The sequence below is a fragment of the Bos indicus x Bos taurus genome, chromosome 22 (assembly GCF_003369695.1).
Source record: "Bos indicus x Bos taurus breed Angus x Brahman F1 hybrid chromosome 22, Bos_hybrid_MaternalHap_v2.0, whole genome shotgun sequence".
NCBI lineage: Eukaryota > Metazoa > Chordata > Mammalia > Artiodactyla > Bovidae > Bos > Bos indicus x Bos taurus.
The window spans coordinates 17,998,393-18,019,415 of record NC_040097.1 but is presented as its reverse complement, the minus strand read 5'-3'; the positions used below and the strand labels follow the sequence as shown (position 1 = coordinate 18,019,415).

At 47.7% G+C, this 21,023-nt stretch overlaps 1 protein-coding gene across 6 annotated transcripts in view; it reads left to right on the top strand.

Moving 5' to 3' along the window:
* The window catches only part of FAM107A (family with sequence similarity 107 member A), a 92,437-nt gene that overhangs the window by 56,460 nt on the left and 14,954 nt on the right, over positions 1–21,023 (top strand). The window contains exon 1 of one of the 6 annotated variants that reach the window (XM_027522397.1): positions 280–504. The exons of 1 other annotated variant lie outside the window; for it this stretch is intronic. In XM_027522397.1, coding sequence (XP_027378198.1) covers positions 426–504 — 79 coding nt within the window. In that variant the 5' untranslated portion in view covers positions 280–425. Of the gene's footprint in view, positions 1–279; positions 505–13,385; positions 13,634–13,674; positions 13,697–14,210; positions 14,316–21,023 lie in introns of those variants that run through there. 4 more of the 6 variants (XM_027522395.1, XM_027522398.1, XM_027522399.1 and 1 more) reach the window with 4 other exon arrangements.

The window sequence follows — 21,023 nt, the reverse complement described above, 5'->3', positions numbered from 1 at the left end:
GATAACTGATTCGTGGGGTCACACAGCTATGAATTAGTGGCGCTGGACCTGATCCCAGAGATGGCACTCCAGAACCCCACACCTGCTTGCGGCATTTAGCAAGGCCAGCAGCCAGGGAAAGAGAAGAGCAGGTAGGAGACCAGGCTGGAAATCAGGACACAGGGTTCTCGCCTTGGCCCTGGAACCGTGAAGCCAGGAGTCCTCACGCCAGAGGCTTACCCGTGCCCAGCCTGGGCAGAGATACCGGCCTGGCCCCGGCCTCCAGTCCCTCCCCCGCGGGCGCCTCAGGGCCTGGCGCTCCTGCCCTGTGTAACCTGATCTGCGGCGGGGTTTGGATCTCCGGCAAGTCACGGTTGTGAAGGTGCTCCGACAGAGGACTGCGCTCCGCGGTGCGCTCCCAGCTCCGCAATCCAGCGCACGAGTGCATGGCGCAGAGGCTGGGAGAGCGGGTGCGGGGGCCCACTGAGGCCACCGGGCTCTACCGGGCGGTGCTGCTCCGGTCCGGTAAGTGGCGGCAAGTCTCCCCGGCCCCCCGCCTCCGGGAGGGCGCGAGGAGGGCACCGCGGGCGCACCGTGCTCAGCCTCTGGCCAGCAGGGCGCCGTGGTCCTTCACTGCTGTGCTTTCCTTCTTGCCTCCCGTCTTTCATTCTTTTTAATTACTTTTGTTTTTCTTTCATTCCTTCTTTCCTCCCTACATTCGTTCTTTTGGGGATCTACTCTTAGATATATTGCTTTATCCTTTCATATGATCGTGTGGTGCGCACACACACACACACACACATATACACAGACACTCACCGTTAGATAACTACAAAAGTTCCTGCACTCGCTCAAGTGCGGCAAGGCATTGGTAGGCACGGGAGACCGGATATGGGTAAGACTGGTGGCCTAAAGGAGCACACGCCAGCCAGTGAAGGGCTTCCGCTGTTCTGTGAGGGGAGAGTGTGCGTTGGTGGGGGGGCGCGGGGGAGAGGGTAGGGACGGTGAGGACAAGTTCCAGGAAGGCGAGGAACCAGTTTTCTAGATGTACACATTTAAGGAGAAAACGACTTGGAAAGAAACACAGGGTGGTGGTTTTTGAGGATTCGAGTTTAGGTGTTTTTTTCTATTTGTCTTTTTGTCATTTGCAGTAAACACATACTGTTTTTCTACTCAGGACGATAGTTTTTTTGTTTTTTACTTTAGGAAAATAAAACAAATGTAATATAGAGTCTGTGTGAAAATAATTTGGAAAATACAAGGATGTGGAAAGAAGAAAAAGAACTCCCACAGTAAGCATCTAGGGCGTTTCATTCCTATCTTAGTGCTTGGAGACAGGCATTCAGAGGAGGTGAAAATCGGCCCCCTGCCGGCTCCCTGCCGGCCAGGCGAGAAGGAAATGTGAAGGGACTTAGGCTTCCGAGGCAGCTACCCTCTGCCTTGGGCGAGGAGCCCAAGGATAGTCCTGGGCGCCCAGCCCTGCAGCTGAAAGCGCGGCCAGCAGCGCGGTGGACGGTGGGTGCGCGTCCGCAGCTGCGGCGCTTGCCCCCTGCCCTCACGGAGTCTGCTACGGGACTGACCGTTGCCTACTTAGATGGGCCCCACCCCGGGGAGATTTCACGCGGAGTTACTGCTTGGGAACTTTGAAACAACGGTTCTCTGAGTCCAGAAGCACAGTCTGGCCAAGGTCTGCGGCGCCTTCCGGAAGGGGGGGTGGGGGGTGCAGGGGTGGGTACCTTAAATCTGGCTGAACCACAGCAGGCAGAAAGCAATCTCTGAAATTGGAAGAAGCTGATTGCAAACCTCAGCTCCAGGGATTTCCGTACAAGACACCTATTCCTAAGGGCCTCTATCCAGTTGCTGCCTGCTCACTAAGGTGAGGAGAAGGTAGCTCTAATCTGAAGATCTTGTATTCTCTAACCTGGAACCACAGCTATGAGCCTCACTCAAACAGGAACATTTTTCTCCTGGCCATACATCCAGAGTGGCAGATATGGGCAGATGTATCGTCCTGGGGCCACACACTGCCTGGTAACTCACAGCTGTCAGGAAGGCAGCGGAGGCTGGCTTGCGGGCCTCACAGAGGGTGCGCTTGCACTGCGTTAGGCGCTGTGCCACTGACTGTCTTCACAGCCCTACAAAGTCACAGCTGTTATCCCCATTTAGTAGATGAGGAGACTGAGGCTCTAGAGCTTAAGCAGCATGCCCATAGTCCTGCTAGGGGAACTTTTGTATCCCACTATGTGTAGAAAACACACTCAAACTCTGGTGCATCTATGCCAAGTCTGCACATCTCAGAACAGTCATCATGGTGAATGACTGCTGCGTGTGTGTCTGCTCAGTCGTGTCTGAGCAACCCCGTGGACTGTACCCCGCCAGGCTCCTCTGTCCATGGGACCTCCCAGGCAAGAGTCCTGGAGTCGGTTGCCATTTCCTCTTCCAGGGGATCTTCCTGACCCAAAGGACTGAACCCCCATCTCTTGAGTCTCTTACACTGGCAGTCAGATTATTTACCACTAGCATCATTTGCTGCTAAGTCACTTCAGTCGTGTCCGACTCTGTGTGACCCCATAGACGGCAGCCCACCAGGCTCCCCCATCCCTGAGATTCTTCAGGCAAGAACGCTGGAGTGGGGTGCCATTTCCTTTCTCCAATGCATGAAAGTGAAAAGTGAAAGTGAAGTCACTCAGTTGTGTCCAACCCTCAGCGACCCCATGGACTGCAGCCTTCCAGGCTCCTCCATCCATGGGATTTTCCAGGCAAGAGTACTGGAGTGGGGTGCCATTGCCTTCTCCGAATAGCATCATCTGGGAAGCCCTAAATGATTTCTGGTCACTAGCTATTGCCACTCTCTGCCAAATGCTGTAGATCTGCCATCATCAATTTCATTTTTTCATTCAGCTAGTGTGTATTGACCACTGTTATACACTAGGCCCTGTGAAAGGCACAGGCATGTGCTGATACACAGAGAAGTCCCTCCTTTCAGGGAGGTAAGTGGTATTAAGCTCTATTTTAAACATGTGGAAACTGAGGCTCAGAAGGTAACATGACTTGTCTAGAGTCACACAGCCAGTCAAGGGTGAGAGCCGAGATTCAAACTCAAGGCCACATGCCTCTGGGGCCACTGCTCTAGCCGTATCCCACAAGGAAGACATAAGGGCTGGGGGTGAGGAGCCAACTGGGCCACTGAGTGAAAGAGGCAAGAGCCCCCTCCTGTTAGAAGCCCCCCCGAGCACCGGTATGATAGGATCAAACCCATTTTCATTTACACCAGCCTCAAGTAATGTAATACTTATAGAGAAAGTCTCATTCCAAATTATTTGAAAACAACTTCTCAGTATTAGAGTAATAGAGGCTTATCACGGATATTCTGGAAAATTAAGAATGAAGACGGGGAAGGCTCACCCACAATCCCACTAGCCGTAAAGCAGCCACTGGTAATCTAGGGGCGGTCTCCTGGTCTTTGCTGTGCAAGATTTGTGTGTGGGTGTGTGCTTCACGTTGCTGAGCTTGTACAGACTCTAGTTTTCAATCCCATCTTTCTTCACTTGCATAAATATCTTCTATCTTCCTGTTTCTAAATGGGCTAGTGAGGTAACAGCTACCACGCTGGAAGCCTGACGCTACGGCAGGCACCGTGTGCAGTGGTTCCTGCGCCATGCCCCCCTTATTCCCCAAAGAACGTCTGCCCCAGTTTAGAGATGGGGAAGCAGGAAGTTGAAGGTCACCGAGCTGCCCAACACTGGAGCCAGGATTGGTATCTGGGTCAACACCAGAGCCCATGTTCTTAACCACTGAGCTGGAAAGGGTCACCTCTGGGGAACAACTTATGCTTGGCCATGCCTGGTAAGCGAGGCAGTGCTGGAGTAAGAGTCCACCTGAGGCTCTTCTCCCACCTGGAGCTCAGCCCAGGTTCCTGAGAGGCAGGGCAGCGTCTCCGCAGCATGGACGAAGGGACGCCTTCCCAGATGCCCATGGATGTCAGCGTCTGTGCTTCTCTGCACCCAGATGATGGTCATCGTTTTCACTGCTGCCTGCCAAGCAAGGCTGCCAGATAAAATAGTTAAATTAAAATGGTTACATTTGAATCTCAGATACACAATGAATAATATTTTAGCGTGAATATGTCCCAAATATTGTATGGGTTTGCTAATCTGAAATTCAAATTTAACTGGACCTGCTGTGTGGTTTGTTTTTTTTTTTTTTACACATATATACATTCCTTTTTAAAAAAATTATTTTCCATTATGGTTTATCCCAGGAGATTGGATGCAGCTCCCTGTGCTATACAGTAGGGCCTCATTGTTCATCCATTCCGTATGTGACAGTTTGCATCTGATGACCCCCAGTTCCCAGCCGATCACGCGCCCTCCAGCCCTCCCCCTTGGCACCTGTAGGTCTGATCTCTGTGTGAGTCTGTGTCTGCTGTGTAGACAGGTTCATCTGTGTCACAGTTTAGATTCCACATACAAGCAATACCGTGCCGTATCTGTCTTTCTCCTGACTTCACTTAGTATGGTGATCTCTAGTTGCGGCTGTGCTGCTGCAAACAGCATTCTTTCTTTCTTCTTTATGGCCAAGTAGTATTCCATTGCGTATATGTACCGCATCTTCTTTATCCATACATCTGTTGGCATCTGATGGGCATTTCCATGTCTTGGCTGTCGTGAATAGTGCTGCTATGAACACAGGGGTGCATGGATCTTTTTGAATTATAGCTTTGTCTGGATATATGCCCGGGAGTGTGACTGCTGGATCACATGGTAATTCTAGTTTTCTGAGGAATCTCCATACTGTTTTCCAAAGTGGCTACATCAACTTATATTCCCACTCGGTGTAGGATTCTCTTTTCTCGACATCCTCTCCAGCATTTGTTATTTATAGACTTTTTAATGACAGCCATTATGATCAGTGTGAGGTAACACCTCATGGTAGTTTTGATTTGCGTGTCTCTAATAATTAGTGATGCTGAGCGTCTTTCATGTGCCTACTGGTCATCTCTATGTCTTCTTTGGAGCGATGTCTTAGCTTAGCAGTCCCCAACCTTTTTGGCTTGAGGGACTGGTTTTGTGGAAGACAGTTTTTCCATGGGTAGGGGAGGAACGGTTCAGGCAGTAATGTGAGCTGTAGGGGGAGGGGGGCAGATGAAGCTTCCCTTGATCAGCCTGCTGCTCACCTCCTGACGTGCAACCCGGTTCCTACAGGTGCCAGTAGCAGTCTGAGGCCTGGGAGTTGGGGACCCCTGTCTTTGATTTTCTGCCCATTTTTCAGTTGAGCTGTTTATTGTTGCTGAGTTGTATGAGCTGTTTGCATATTTTGGAGATTAAGCCCTTGTCGGTTACATCATTTGCAAATATTTTCTCCCGTTCTGTAGGTTGTTTTTTTTTTCTGCCTTTTTTTTTTTTAATGGTTTCCTTTGCTTCCGAAAAGCTTTTAATTAGATCCGTCTTTTTTTTTTTTTTTTTTTCTTTCTTAATTTCTATCGCTTTGGGAAACTGACCTAAGACAACATTGGTACTACTTCTGTCAGAGAATGTTTTTGCCTACGCTCTCTCCAAAGAGTTTTACGGTATCATGTCTTAGGTTTACATCTTTAAGCCATTTTGAGTTCATTTTTGTGCATGGTCTGAGGGTGTGTTCTAACTTCATTGATTTACACATGTTGGGATGCTACATTTTTGTTGGCTATCATACATGCGGCAGCCCCATTGCCAGGCATCATGGAAGTTTGCTTGGCTTGATAAGCCACGGTCTGTCCTGGTTCCCCTTGACACACAGACACATACTCTCACATCCCCTTTCTGGTATCTGAGTCTACTGTCCATATTTTGTCTGGCTGCAAGTGAGTTAAAATATGCTGGAGGTCCGGGGTCCCTTCGGGTCCTTCTGCAGCTAAGAGACCAGATTCAGCACGCCTAACTGCGGCTGGGTTGAGAGCCAGCTTTCTGAAACAAGCTCCTTGGTTCTTTTCCCTCCCTCCTGCTTTCCTGTTTTCATGCTTCAATCCCTCCACAGGGTAAATTCTTCCCCGTTCAAATTTGTTGTAAAGGCAACTCTCTTCCTTTTATAGTCTCTCCAGGGACCCCATGACAAGTTTTTCTGCCAGTACAGCTTCTCCTGCCATGTCCTTTCAGCGGAGCAGGTTGGGGGCCAGGGTGGTGGGGGTGGTTGGGGGGGAGGTTGGATCCTAAGGCTGTTTTGTGGGTGGCTTCTCAGACACCTCACTGAGGCCTTGAAAGGGGGCCTTGGAGATTTAGACTGAATACAGAGCTGAGGAAGTTTGCAGTTGCCATGGAAACTTCTTGTCTGGTGTTTGTGGGCCCAGATAAGCTGTTCCAGGCGTCTGTCTGCTTGTGGGTGGGGGGTCAAAAGATCAAAGGAAAAGGGGTTTTTGGAGTTTTTAGTGCAAGCAATGGCACACCACTCCAGTACCCCTGCCTGGAAAATCCCATGGACAGAGGAGCCTGGTAGGCTGCAGTCCATGGGGTCGCGAAAAGTCGGACATGAGCGACTTCACTTTCACTTTTTACTTTCATGCATTGGAGAAGGCAATGGCAACCCACTCCAGTGTTCTTGCCTGGAGAATCCCAGGGATGGGGAAGCCTGGTGGGCTGCCCTCTATGGGGTCACACAGAGTTGGACACGACTGAAGCGACTTAGCAGCAGCAGCAACAGCAGCAGCAGTGCAAGCTGCAGCCCCAGCCCACAACAGATGTGGGAAGATTCCTCAGCTCCCACTCATGACTGCCTCTCCTGGCCTTAGACTAGTGAAAAGTGTTAGTTTTTCAGTCGTATCCGACTCTTTGTGACCCCATGGACTGTTCCTCACGCTTCCCTGGTGGCTCAGATAGGTCTTCACTACCCACCTTCTTTTTAGCTCATCTATTTCCCAAGAAAACAGATTTCAGAGGGACAGGAAGGGGAGTGTGGGAGAGGTGTGCTCAGCCTCTGGAATCCCCCTCGGGTCCTCCATGGGACTGAGCAAAAACTCCAGTCCTCAGGCCCCTGTATTTCAGAGTCCTGCTGTATGGGAGAATGGGAAAGCCACACAGACCAAGGCAGGAGGCAGCATCTTGGGTTGAATCTGGCCACTGCCTGGAGTACACTCTTAACAGGCTCATTTGACCAAAAGGCCTCTATTTTTCACTATGTAAAATGTACATGACTGAACCAGATGTGAAGTTTAACTATGGTTGGAAAAGGTTGCTCTTTTCCCATATTTTTCATCTTGTTTTTTTTCTGATAACAAAGGCAATACATGCTTTTTTTTTTGTTTTTTTTTTTTTAGGCATAAACATTACAGATATACTGGGACAAAAGAGAAAGGCCCGTAATTTTATGCTGCAGAATAGTGGTTCTCAGACTCTCAAATATAAACAGACCCCCGGGGGAACTTGCTAAAATTCCACATTCCTAGGCCCCTCCCTCTTAGGTTCTAACACAGAAATCCAAAAACCTGGCCCAGTAGTTTGACTGTAACACTCATGCCCAGTGAAGGCTAGTAATGACATCTGAGATATGTCGGTCTAGAACTGACCTCTGTTAACAGTTCAGTGTACGTGCCTGCAGACTGGTTCTCTGTGTATATACTAACTTTATCTTGGAGGGGAAAAAAGATAGAGGAATCAGACTATGTATGATGTTGCCCTTTGATTTTTCATCAAATACGCAGTAGACATCTTTCTTTAGGTTAATCAATAAATATGGTATTGATGGCATCTCATTATAAGACGTAGCATAATTTCTTACTGAGGAGGTATGGCTTGGGAAATGGTGGCTGTTGACTTCACACAGTTACATGCTCACACGTGTGTACTCACACACAGCAAGACGGTGCTGTCCCTAGTTCAGAGATATCCAGATCTCTGGGGCTGAGCAGCTGGTACGGGCACAGGGTACTAAGAAGCATAAGGTGAAGCCCTGCCCTCTGCTGACAGTCGGTGAGAGAGCTTGAGGGGTCTGCACACAGGCTGAACTGAAAGAAGAGCTTTAGTGGAAGAAGAACAGTGGGTCCCAACTGCCTGGGGAAAAGGGCACCCAACCTGGGGGCGTTTCCTGCCCGACTGTCCTTGGCTCTCGATTGCTCTGGTGCTGCCATCAGAACCCCCTGATAAAGGGAACACACAGTGGGGATGGACGGCCACAGCCGGCTGCTCTGGGCTGAGATGGGCCGGGGGTGTGTCTGACCCGGGCGGTGAGCAGACACTCAGCAGGTCCTCCTGCCCCAGCATCCGTGTTGCTCTTCACTTGTCAGAGGACACTGGGATTGCTTCAGACAAGACACCGTGGGCCCTGAGAAGTGCCGCCCCCAATACTAGTTGTCTGCTCAGTGGGACACGTGGTGAGGACCAGTGACAGGGAGGAGTGGTGGGACAAGAACCTGGTTATGGTCTCCCAGTGTCAGATCTCATCAGGCTAAGCCACAGCAGGATGGGAAGCTGGGAGAGGCGCTACGCACGAGGACGTTAAGAGACGATTTCGGAAGAAGAAATAAAAGGAACGCACCTTGTTTCCAGAAAATTGTTTAACACGGGCAAATTTGGGACCCTGTAAGTTGACGTGGCTCCAGAATGGCGGGTTTGGCCAAAGCTCCCAGGATACGCAGGCCTGCCTGCCCCCATGTGCTTCTGTCTCACTCACGCCCGGCCTCCACCCCAGGGGCCTTGCATCCTACCCTGGGGCCTCTGCACTAGCTGTCCTCACTTTGGGATGCTCCCCTCCCCACCACTCCAGCCTCCCGAAAATGCCACCTCCCCACTCTCCACGCTTCCTGAGGTCCCGAGCCTTCCCCCCTATCTTGCCCAGGCTTGCATTCATCAGAAAGTTCACCGCAGCTTGACATGTTCTTGTTGGTCTCATTTTTTGGTCTGAACCCCACCTTGAAAGCAAGTTACCTGAGCACAAGAATATGGTCTCATTTCCATTGTACCTCCAGCACTGGGCAATGGCAGGAACACAGTAGGTACTCAATAAATGTTGGTTACCTGAGTAACACAGGCCAAAGAGGATCAAAGTGCATTTTTTAAGAGTTTATTTATAATATTGTGTTAGCTTTGTTGTACAGCAGAAACTACCACAATGTTGGTAAAGCAACTGTACTCCAATTAAAAAACAAATAATATCATGTTAGTTTCAGGTGTGCAGTAGTAATTCAGATACATATATATATATATATATGACTGCATATACATACACATATATATAAATCTGTTCTTTTGCAGGTAGTTTTCCATTATTTTTACAAGATGCTGAATATAGTTCCTGTATTATATAGTGAAACTTTGCCCACTGTTTATTCATTTTATATATAGTGTGTATCTGTTAATCCCGTACTCCGAATTCGTCCCTCCCCACCACCTCCTTTGGTAACCATAGTTTTCTTCTGTGTCTGAGAGTCAGTCAGTCCATTTGTGTTATTTTTTTAGATTCCACATTTAAGTGATACAATATAGTACTTGCCTTTCTCTGACTGACTTCAGTTAGTATGATAATCTCTAGGACCATCCATGTTGCTCCAGATGACAGTATTTTTTTAAATTATTGGAGTATAGTGGATGTACAGTGTTGTGTTTCAGGGGTATAGCCAAGTGACTCAGTTGCAGATAAACACAGACCCACCTTTTTTTCAGATTCTTTTCCCATCAGGCCATTACGGAGTGCTGACCGGAGTCCCTTGTGCTTTACAGTAGGCTTTGTTAGCTGTCTTATATACACTAGTGTGTCTATTGCCATCCTAATCTTTCCATTTATCCCTCCCTCATCCTCTAAATGTGTTTTGTACATTTGTGACCTGACTTCTGTTGTGTAAGTTCGTTTGCGCCCTTTTTTTGGCTCCACCCCATGTAAGTGCTGTCATATCTGCCTTTCTGTGTCTGACTCGCTTCACCCAGTGCGACACTCTCTAGGTCCGTCCATGTTGCTGCAAATGGCGTTACTTCATTTTTCCTGGCTGAGTAATATTCCCTTGTGTGTATGTACCACATCTTCTTTATCCATTCCTCTGGCAGTGGACCTTTATTTTCTTTTCGTTGCCATGGGAAGCAATCTCATCATCTCAATTTCTTTTCCGATCTTTCATTGCTAGCCTCTGACGATGGACATTTAGGGTTTCTTCCACGTTGTGGGTTTTGTAAATAGTGCTGCAGCAAACACTGGAGTGCACGTGTCTTGTTAAAAAATGATCAAAATTTAGCCTATGGAGTTATGGAGGACAGAAGTTGGAAGTCATTTGTGTCCTAGACATAAATGAGTTTTCATAAATACTCATGTGATTCTCATCAGATAAAAAAGCACAGTGTATTTATAATTCACTGCATCATGGATGTCATTCCTGGCTGAAGAGAACTTCTGGTTTGTCTAGATATTAGTGAAAACCAAAATATCAAAATTTTTGCTTAAGTGTAACACCCCTACAGTTGAGTGCACAAATCTTACATGGTCAGCCTGATGTATTTTTTAAAATGGAATTCACCTGCACAGTCACCTGTCTGATTAACACTATGCAATCAGTGTCCACTATTGTGACTCCGATCACCACGTGTTCTGTGTTGAAATGTATATAAATAGAATCACGGAGTATGTATTCTCTTGTGGCATCTGACTCTCAACATCCTTTTTTCCACGAGGCATCCATTGTTGGGGCAATCTGAGCGCAGGCTGGAAAAGAATTTCCAGACACAGTATTGCAGAGGAGAGTGAATTAGGAACAAAGAGCAGACGAGACCATGTGGGCACGGCAGGTGCAGCGGGCTGGCCTCCTGACAGGCCACGGAGAGTCGACGGTTCTCCTGAGTTAACAGCCAATTTTGTGAGTTTATAGGCTCAAGACAAAGAAAATTCCTGCTGGAAGGTTGGCATTAGGTGACTGGCTAGGGGGCTAATAGCGTGTTTACTGGAGTGGGCATATTTGCCAATTTGAAGTCAGGAAGCTTGTCAGGGACGATCAGGGGCTTTTGGCAACAGTTACAAAGGGGCCCAAATAGCTTCGGAGGTGTCCTTGGTTCTGGGCTCCACTTCTGCGGTCTTGGTACAGGGACTCGCACCTTGGCCCGGGGCAGGACTCAACATCCATGTTTTTGCAACAGTAGTTTACTCTTTCTTTATTTTGTAGGGTTCCATTTGTGAAGACATCACTCTTTATGCTCCTCCTGTGTGGGTTAATGTTTTCTTTCCCTTTTGGAGGTCGGAGGTCTTCAGCCAGCATTCAGTGGTCTTCTCTGCCAGTCACCCCACTTGCATCTCTGACATATTTGTGGAGATCGGTGAGCTCCACGGCCTGCCTTCCGCCATCTGGGTTCTGCTTTTATGTATTTAGCACTGGGAGACTAAGAAGATCTTGCTGCAATTTATGTCAGAGAACGTTTTGCCGATGTCCTTTTCTGTGAGTTTTTTGGGTACTTTATGTTGGGTCATGTTTTGTGCTTCAGTCTTTTAGCCATTTTGAGTCTGTCTTTGTAGATGGTGTGAGTCTGTCTCTGTGGACAGTTCTCCTCCAAACTCCCCTCCCATCCAGGCAGCCACATAACACTGAGCGGGTCCTAGTTGGTTATCCAATTTAAACACAGCCCTGTGTACATGTCCATCCCAAACTCCCTACCTATCCCTTCCCTCCATCCTCCCTGCCCTTCTCTCCAGCAACCAAAAGTCTGTCTCTGTTTGTAAGTTCATTCATATCACTTCTTTTTGGCTTCTACACCTCAGGGATGTCATACGATATTCCTCCTTCTCTGGCTGATTTACTTCACTCAGTATGACAATGTCTGAGTCCATCCATGTTTCTGCAAATGGCAAGAAATCCAACACATTTCTGTATGTCAACCTTGTGTCCTGCTACTTTGATGGGTTCGGTTGATCAGTTCGGACACTTTTGTGTGGAATCTGTAGGGCTGTCTATGTCGTGTCACCTGTATATGATGATTTTACCTCTTCCCTTCTGATCTGGTGCCTTGTATTTCTTTTTCTTGCCTGACTATCATGGCTAGGACTTCCAATACCATGCTGAATAGAAGTGGTGAGAGTGGGCATCCTTGTCTTGTTCCAGACTTTAGTGGGAGGGCTTTCAGCTTTTCACGGTTGAGTATTATGCTGGGTTTGTCACCAATGGCTTTTATCTTTGAGATATGTTCCTTCTGTACCCGCTTTGGTGAGAATTTTCATCATGAACCAGTGTTGAATTTCATCAAATGCTTTTTCTGCATCTACTGAAGTGATCATATGGTTTCTGTCCTTTGTTGATACGGCGTACCACACTGACCAGTTTGCATATATTGACCCATCCTTGTGAACCTGGAATGGATCCAACTTGATCATGGTGTATGATCCTTTTATGAATTGTTGGATTCAGTTTGCTAATATTTTACTGAAGCAAAATTGCATTTTTGACGTTGGCATTCATGCTGGATGTATGCCCTGGGTCTAATCACGTCCCAGCCCACCCAGACTCTTCATGAGAAAGTAGAGGTGGGAAGAGGGCCAAGCTTAAGTGGAGGTCAGCTTCCTCACTAGGGGATTAAGGAATGACAACACAGGCTAGAAAACACGTCCACGTTTCAAGTGAGCCGATTGTGAAACTAGGAGAATGCCTCTGTTATCTGTAAACACCCACACTGGCCTTCGGTATCTACATATGCTCTTTATTTTCACACTCATACACTGACTCCCTGAGACGAGATCTACCCAGCACAGACCCCGCCAGGCACAGCGCTGCACGCCAGGCCCTGCACGCCGTTCACACCGAGTCCAGCTCTCTCTGCGGGAAAAGTCCTCCTTGCCATGCACTGACCGCCGGCTTCCCCTGTGTTAGCTCATCTGTGTTTCTTCTCAACCACTGTTTTTTTCCACACTTGACACAGAAACCAAGGCTCAGGGGTTGCTGACTAGCTGCCCAAGGGGCTCACACCCGGGCTAAGCAGGGACGAACACAAGGGCTGGTCTGGCCCAGAGCCCGTCAGCATCCACTCACCCACCTCCCCTGGGCACCATCCTGTGGCTCCCCACTGAGGTTCAGGGTACTGAGGAAACACCAAGGATGGAGTTGCTGGCCTGTAAGTGGGTGACTGGAACTGACCCAGCCTAGTTTCCCCTCCTTTTGCACCAAGAGCCGCTTTCCCCTGGGGAGTCGTGCTGGGCAGCAGGAAGCCTGCCTCCCAACCCCCACCAGGTCAGGGAGGTACCAGAAGGCATTCTGGCTGACCCTCCCATCAGAAACAAGGGAAATGCCTGTGCCTGGGCCACCCTGCTCAGAACAAAGCTTGGCATGTCCTTGCCCCTCAACGATCTGACCAAATCGATACTTATTTGTGCCTGCCTCCCCGGCAGTGGGGCTCGGACACAGTGTTCCGCATGGAGGAAGTGGCCGAGCACCAAGTGTAATACCCGTTACTATAGTAACAGTTCCTTTCTAATGATACCAGAATAAACAGGAACGCAGAGCCTCCCCACTCGCTGGCTCTCTTCATCCCCAGGGCTTGATGAACCGCCCTGTGGAGGCGGCCCCTCCTGGCTCACCCGGGACTCTGGTGGAGCGAGGACCAGCAGCGCTGCGCTCCGAAGTTCTCTTCCCAAGGACACGGGCTCAGCTGAGGAGTAAGGCCGTCTCTCTTCTGTCCCCCCTGCTGCTGAGCTGGGGTGTGGTGCCAAGAAGGGGTGTGGCGGGGTAAGGAGGGCAGCCTCCCAGTGCCAGGGAGGCCGGCAGTGGGGCAGAGCTCTTTGAGCCCAGGTACCGCACTCTGCGAAATGACTCGGGTGCCTCCGGGGACCTGGGTTTGGGAAAGGGCTCGGAGAGGCCGGGCAGGGAGCACCCAGATGCAGCCTCCCCCGCGCCCTGCTCTGGCTGATCTCTTTCTTCTGAAGGCTCAGATGCGTCTGAGTTCATGCGTGGTGTGACCTCGTAGCAGCTGTAGTTCTCTTGAGAACCGACAGGTCAGAGGCCAGCAGACGGCCCCAGGCAGACAGCTCAGCTCAGGCTCCGGAGCCTTCACTTGCTGGCCGTGTGATCTGGGAAAGACCCCTCAGCCTCGGTGTCTTCACTGGCACAAAGGGGTCTCAAGGGCACCACGTCCTCATTCTGTCCTAAGGATTTCATGAGGTGCGGCCGCGATGCTGAGTGCAGCTCATGGCACAGGGTGAGGGCACGGCTGTGTGCTGCCCGCCTGGATTTGGCTTCAGCACTTTGCAGTGTGAGGCAAAGCTGGTACTGGGCCAGAAATCGGGGGGTTATGGGGTCGGGTGCGTCACTTTTCTGAACTGCTGCTAAACCCAGCGGTTTCCCAGCTGTGGGGCAGCCCCCGTACCTGCGTCTCTGGCCAGCTTGGACCCTGAGTGGCTCTTCACTGGTGGTAAGTCCTGCCAGGATCCCCCCGCCAGAGGCACTGGTCAAGTGGGGTGCCTGGCATCATGCCACTGGGGGGCTGACACTGCGCCTTAATCAACTGCGCGGGGCTCTCCACCACCCCCCGCCCCCAACCGCTAAGGACCTTCCACGTCCAGCCCTGGACTCTGCTGTGGAACTGATTTGAAACCCTGTGTACCCACCAGCCCATCTCACAAACGAGGAGGTCACGGGAGACGCAAGCATAATGTTGAGGAAGTTTGTCTTGAGTCAGTTTGGTTGGGGGAGGCTGTGATCGAGCCGCTCTGGCGGGGGCCGCCAGGCATCAGTGGCGGGGGGCTGGAAGTGTGGAGGAGGCCCCCAGATATGCCACGCTGTGGCTGCAGGCCAGGGAAATACAAATGGGTACTCTGCCCACTGGGAGGAAAGAGGTACGAAGGTTCGGAAATGTGATGGCCACGCTCGTCACTTTTACTGAATGCCTCTTTCTCCTTGGTCAGTAGTTATTTTCAAAGCTTCCCTTCTCCTCTGCGCCTCCATCCCATGAAACGCTGAACCGACTAGATCACTGGCTGTGTTATAAACGCGGCAGCTTGAACAGTAATGAGGAACAGGGGCAGGGGGAGGGAGGGCGGAGTGAAGACTCGGACAGAACCCTGGGAGGCACGGCCACCGGCTGGACTCTCCTGGCAGCCCAGCGCGGGGCAGACAGGCCGGTGGATTCTGGCTTAAGCCCAGAGCAGTGAGGGCCCGGCCCCGGCTCCCCAGTGAGAGGGCGCAGAGTTCCTCGGTTAGCAGCACCGGTTTCTCATTATCAAAGGGCTCCCACTGCCTCTTTACTGGGGTTTCTCGAGTGTCCGGAGAGGAAAGGGATGTAAAGCTGCTTGGTTGACTGAGGCGATGCCTTGCACCTGGAAGACACTGCTGCGGTAGAAAGAGCACTGGCTTTGGGGCCCAAAGCTTCTGACTTTGCCGTTTATTTTGTGTATCTTTGGACAAGTAGCTTGGCCTCTCGGAGATTCAGTTTTCACATTTAGAAAATGGGAATAATAAAACAGTACCACTGGCTGCCTCCTGGGGGCGACTGTGAGATCCAGATGCAGGCGAACGAGCCCTCATCAGATGTCAGGTGTTCAACACGGGTCCCCCTTAGCGGCGGTGGTAAAGAACCTGCCTGTCCATGCAGGAGACATGAGCGATGCGGGTTCGATCCCTGGCTCAGGAAGATACCCTGGAGGAGGGCATGGCAATCCACTCCAGTATTCTTGCCTGGAGAATCCCATGGACAGAGGAGCCCGACGGGCTACAGTTGCAGAGAGTCTGTCGTTGGCTGCCTCTGCCCCACCCCCACCACTTCAGCCTGTCCAGTCTTCACAGCATCTTGATTGTAGAGAGGAGAAGGATCCAGAAATTAAGTACCCATCCAAGGTCACAAAGCTGCCAAGCACATTGACTGTAATCAGACCCACTCCCAAGAGCCAGTCCAGGCAGTCAGCTGAAATCACTCAGGCCAAAGCAAAAACAGCTTTTTTAAAACTCGGTGTTACAAAGTTGTCTGACTATTAGACTCACTTAGGACGCTTTTTTACTTTTTATGTCATATTGAACTATACTTACCTTGATTTAGTTTCAGGTGTGCAACAAAGTGATTTAGTTATACATACACACGTGCATTTTTAAAAATTCTTTTCCCAATTAGGTTATTACAGGATATTGAACAAAGTTCACTGCTATACGCTAGGTCCTTATTATCTGTTTTGAATGTAGCAGGGTGTATATGCTTATTTCAGTTTATCCCTACTCCCCACCTTTACCGGCTGGCAACCATGTTTCTAAGCCTGAATCTGTTTCTGTCAAGAAAGTTCATTTCTATCATTTTTTTTAAGATTCTGCATGTAAACAATATCATATGGTATCTTTCTCTGACTGACTTCACTCAGTATGATAATCTCCAGGTTGATCCATGTTGCTGGAAATGGCCTTGTTTCATTTTTATGGCTGAGTAGTACTCCCTTGTATTTATGTACTACATCTTCTTTATCCACTCCTCTGTTAAACGGACATTTAGGTTCCTTCCATATCTTGGCTACTGTAAACAGTGCTGCTATGAACATTTGGGTGCATACATCTTTCTGAATTACAGTTTCCTTCCGTTTTCCAGGAGTGGGATTGCTCTTTTTCGTTTTTAAAACTTTTCAGTTTTTTGCAGAACTTCCATACTGTTTTCCAATTTACATTCTATAAATTGGTACATACTGTAAATTGGTACTATACCAATTTACATTCCCACCAACAATGTACGAGGGTTCCTTCTTCTCCATACCCTCTCCAGCATTTATCATTTGCGACTTTTCATGATGGCCGTTCTGACCAGTGTGAGGTGGGTGTCTCATTATAGTCTTGACTTGTATTTCTCTAATAATCAGTGATGTTGAGTATCTCTTCACGTGCCTCTTAGCCATCTGGCTGTCTTTGGAGAAATGTCTATTTAGGTCTTCTGCCCATTTTTTGATTGGCTTGCTTGCTTTTTTGATATTGAGCTGCACGCGCTGTTTGTGTATTTTGGAAATCAATTCCTTTTCAGTTCCTTTGCAAATATTTTTTCCCATTCTGTGGGTTGTCTTTTTGTTTTCTTTATGGTTTGCTTTACTGTGCAAAAGGTTTTAAGTTTAATTAGGTCCCATTTGTTTTTATTGTCATTGCTCTAAAGACGGGTCAAAAAAGATACTGCTGTGATTTACGTCAAACAGCGTCCTGCCTCTGTTTTCCTCTAAGAAAACACGGTATTGTCTTACCTTTAGGTCTTTAATCAATTTCGAGTTTATTTTTGTCCATGGTGTTAAAGAATGTTCTAATTTCATTCTTTTACACATAGCTGTCCAGTTTTTCCAGCACTATTTATGAAGAGACCTGATTTCATTGCGTATCCTTGCCTCCTCTGTCGTGTTAGTTCACCATATCTGTGTGGATTTATTTCTGGCCTTTCTAGCCTGTTCTTTGGATGTGTATCTGTTTTGGTACCAGTACTGTACTACACTGATTGTAGCCTTGTAGTCTAGTCTGATCAGGGAGTCTGATTTCCTCCTCCATTTTTCTTTCTCAGGATTTCTTAGGGTATTTGGGGTATTTTGTGTTTTGATATAAATTTTAGAACTTTTTGTTCTAGTTCTGTGAAGAATGCTATTAATAATATAATAGGAATTGCATTCAATCTGTAGATTGCTTTGGGTGGGAATGTTTCTTTTTCTGGTCTTTCATTGTTAATGTACAGATGCAATGGATTTCTGTGTATTGATTTTGTATCCTGCAACTTTACCACATTCCTTGATGACCACTGGTGTTTCCTGGTCCCCTATAGTGTCCTGTCATCTGCAAACAGTGAGAATTTTACTTCTTTTCCAATTTGGATTCCTTTTAGTTCTTTTTCTTCTCTGATTGCCATGGCTAGACCTTCCAAAACCATGTTCAGTAAAAGTGGCGAAAGTGGACAGCCTTGCCCCACTCCTTACCTTAGAGGAACCGCTGTCAGCTTGTCACTGTGGAGTACGTTAGCAGGAGGTTTGTTTCATGTGTTATTTACCACGTTGCGGTAGATTCCTTCTACATTCACTTTCTAACTGTGATATATCACCCTGTTTTGTGGATATTAAAAAATCCTTGCAACCCTAGGATAAATCCCACTTGACCGTGCTATGTGATCCTTTTTAATGTATTGGTGGCATCGGTTTGCTACTATTTCGTTGAGGATTTTTGTGTCTGTGTTCATCAGTGATATTGACCTGTGATTTTCTCTTGTTGTGATATCTCTGTCTGCTTTTGCTATTAACATCAGGGTGATGGTGGCCTCACAGAATGGGAGTGTTCGTTGCGCTGCAGTGTTCTGGGGAATTTCAGAAGCACAGGCATGAACTCTTCTCTAAATGTTTGACGGAATGCCTGTGACGCCGTCTGGCCCTGCACTTCTGTGTGTTCGGAGCTGTTCGATCACAGTTTCAGTTTTGGTACGTGTGCCTGGCCTGTATTGTCTACTTCCTCTGGTTCAGCTGGAAGACTGTACTTTTCTAAGAGGTTGCCCGTTTCTTCCAGGTCCTCCATTCTGTTGGCACACACTTGCCTGTAGTGGTCTCCTGGGATCTTTTTCTTACTTCTGTGGAGTCCATTGTAACTTATTTTTCATTTCTAATGCTACTGATTGGAGCCTTCTCCTTTTTGTTTCTAGATGATTCTGGCTGAAGATTTATAAATTTTGTTCGTCTTCTCAAAGAACCATTTTTTAAAAATTATTTTTATTATAGTTGCTTCACAGTGTTGTGTTTCCACTGCCCAGCAAAGTGAATCAGCTACATGTATCCATATATCCCTTCATTTTTAGATTTCCTTCTCACTTTAGGTCAACACAGAACACTGAGTTCCCTGAGCTATACAGCAGGTTCTCCTTCTTTGCCTGTTTTAAATACAGTATGAAGAGTGGAAGATGTCAAACCCAGTCTCCCCGTTCATCCCACCACACCTCTTCCCTCCTTGGTGTCCATTTCCTAGTTCTCTACTTCTGTGTCTCTGTTTGTTTTTCAAATAAGACTGTCTATACCATTTTTCTATATTCCACATACATATGCGTTTATAGACAATGTTTTTCTTCTTTCTTACTTCACTCTATGACAGTCTCTAAGTCCAACCAACCTCTATAAATGACCCCATTTCATTCTTTTTTATGACTGATATTCTATTGTTTATGTACCACATTTTCCCCCCCGCACTGGAGTATAAGTGCTGTACAATGTTGTGTTAGTTTCTGCTGTACAAAAAAGTGAATCAGGGACTTCCCTGGTGGTCCAGTGGTTAAGAGTCTGCCTTCAAATGCAAGGGTTCAAGCCTTGGCCAGGAAACTAGGATCCCACGTGCCACAGAGTGAGGAAGCGCATGAGCTGCAATGAACCACAGCGAAGACCCAACAGATAATACAAAAAGTGAAGCAGCTACATGTATACATGTATCCCCTCCGTCCTGAGCCTCCCTCCCAGGCCCCCACCCACCTCCAGGGGTCATCACAGAACACCGAGCTGAGCTCCTGTTCCATATGGCAGCCCTTCACTGGCTCTTTTATACATAGTGGTGTATGTGTCGAAGCTGCTCTCTCAATCGTTCAGCCCTCTCCTTCCCCATGTCCGAAACTCCATTCTTTCTGTCTGCATCTCTCTTCCTGCCCTACAAGTAGGCTCATCAGTACCACTGTCTAGATTCCATATGTATGCATTAATATAAATACTGTTTTCTTTCTGAATTCCTTCACTCTGTATGACAGACTCTAGGTTCATCTGCATCACTACTACTGACTCAGTTTTGTTCCTTTTTATGGGTAATACTTCACTGTATCTAGCACCACATCTTCCTTATCCAGTCATCTGTCAGTGGGTGTTTAGACTGTTTCCATGTCCTGGCTACGGTAAACAGCACTGCACTGCACCCTGGGGTACACCTATCTTTTTGAATTATGGTTTTCTCTGGTTACACGGCCAGTAGTGGGATTGCTGGGTCATGACGTAGTTCTATTCTTTTTTTTTAATGAACCTTCATAAAAACATAGTTTTTTTAAGAACCTGTTTATTTTGTTAATGAACCTTTATACTGCTCTCCATAGTGGCCGTATCAGTCTTACATTCCCACCAACAGTGCAAGAGGGTTCCGTTCTCTCCACACCTTATCCAGCGTTTGTTTGTAGATTTTTTAACAATGGCCATTCTGACACACTTGTAGGTACTACCTCATTGTAGCTTTGATGTGCATTTCTCTAATGATTAGTGATGTTGAGCATCTTTTCACGTGTTTGTTGACCATCTGAATATCTTCTTTGCAGAATGTCTATTTAGGTCTCCCACCCATTTTTTGATTGGGTTGTTTTTCTGATGTTGAGCTATGTGAGCTGTTTGTGTATTTTAGAGACTAATCCTTTGTCAGTTGCTTTGGTTGCAAATATTTTCTCCCATTCTGAGGGGTGTCTTTTCATCTTATTTGTGGTTTCTTTTGCTCTGCAAAAAGCTTTTAAGCTTAATTATGCCCCACTTGTTTGTTTTTGTTTTTATTACTGTAGGAGGGGGGTCAAAAAAGATCTTGGTGCAGTTTCTTTGAGTGTTCTGCCTGTGTTTTCCCCTTAAGAGTTTTACAGTGTCTGGCCTTACCTTCAGGTCTGTAATCCTCTTTGAGTTTGTGAGTGGCGTTAGGGAGGGTTCTAGGTTGTTCTTTTACATGGAGCTGCCCAGTTTTCACAGCAGCACTTACTGAAGAGACTGTCTTTTCTCCATCGTATACTCCGTGCCTCCTGTGTCACGTATGAGGTGCCCATGGGCCCCTGGGTTCATCTCTGGGCGTTCCATCCTGTCCCACCGATCTGTATTTGTTTTTTGTGCCAGTATTGTACTGTCTTGACCCCTGTGGCCTTGTAGTAAACTCTGAAGTCAGGCAGCCTGATCCCTCCAGTTCTGTTTTTCTTTCTCAAGATTGCTTAGGCTGCTTGGGTGTTCTGAATTTCCATACAAATTTTTTTTTTAAAGTGTTGTGAAAAATGCCATTGATAATTTGATCAGATTGCAATGAATCTGAAGACTGCTTTGGGTAGTATAGTCATTTTCCCAATACCGACTCTTCCAGTCCAAGAACACAGCAAATCTCCCCATCTGTTTGCGTCATCATTTATTTCTTTCATCAGTATCTTACAAAG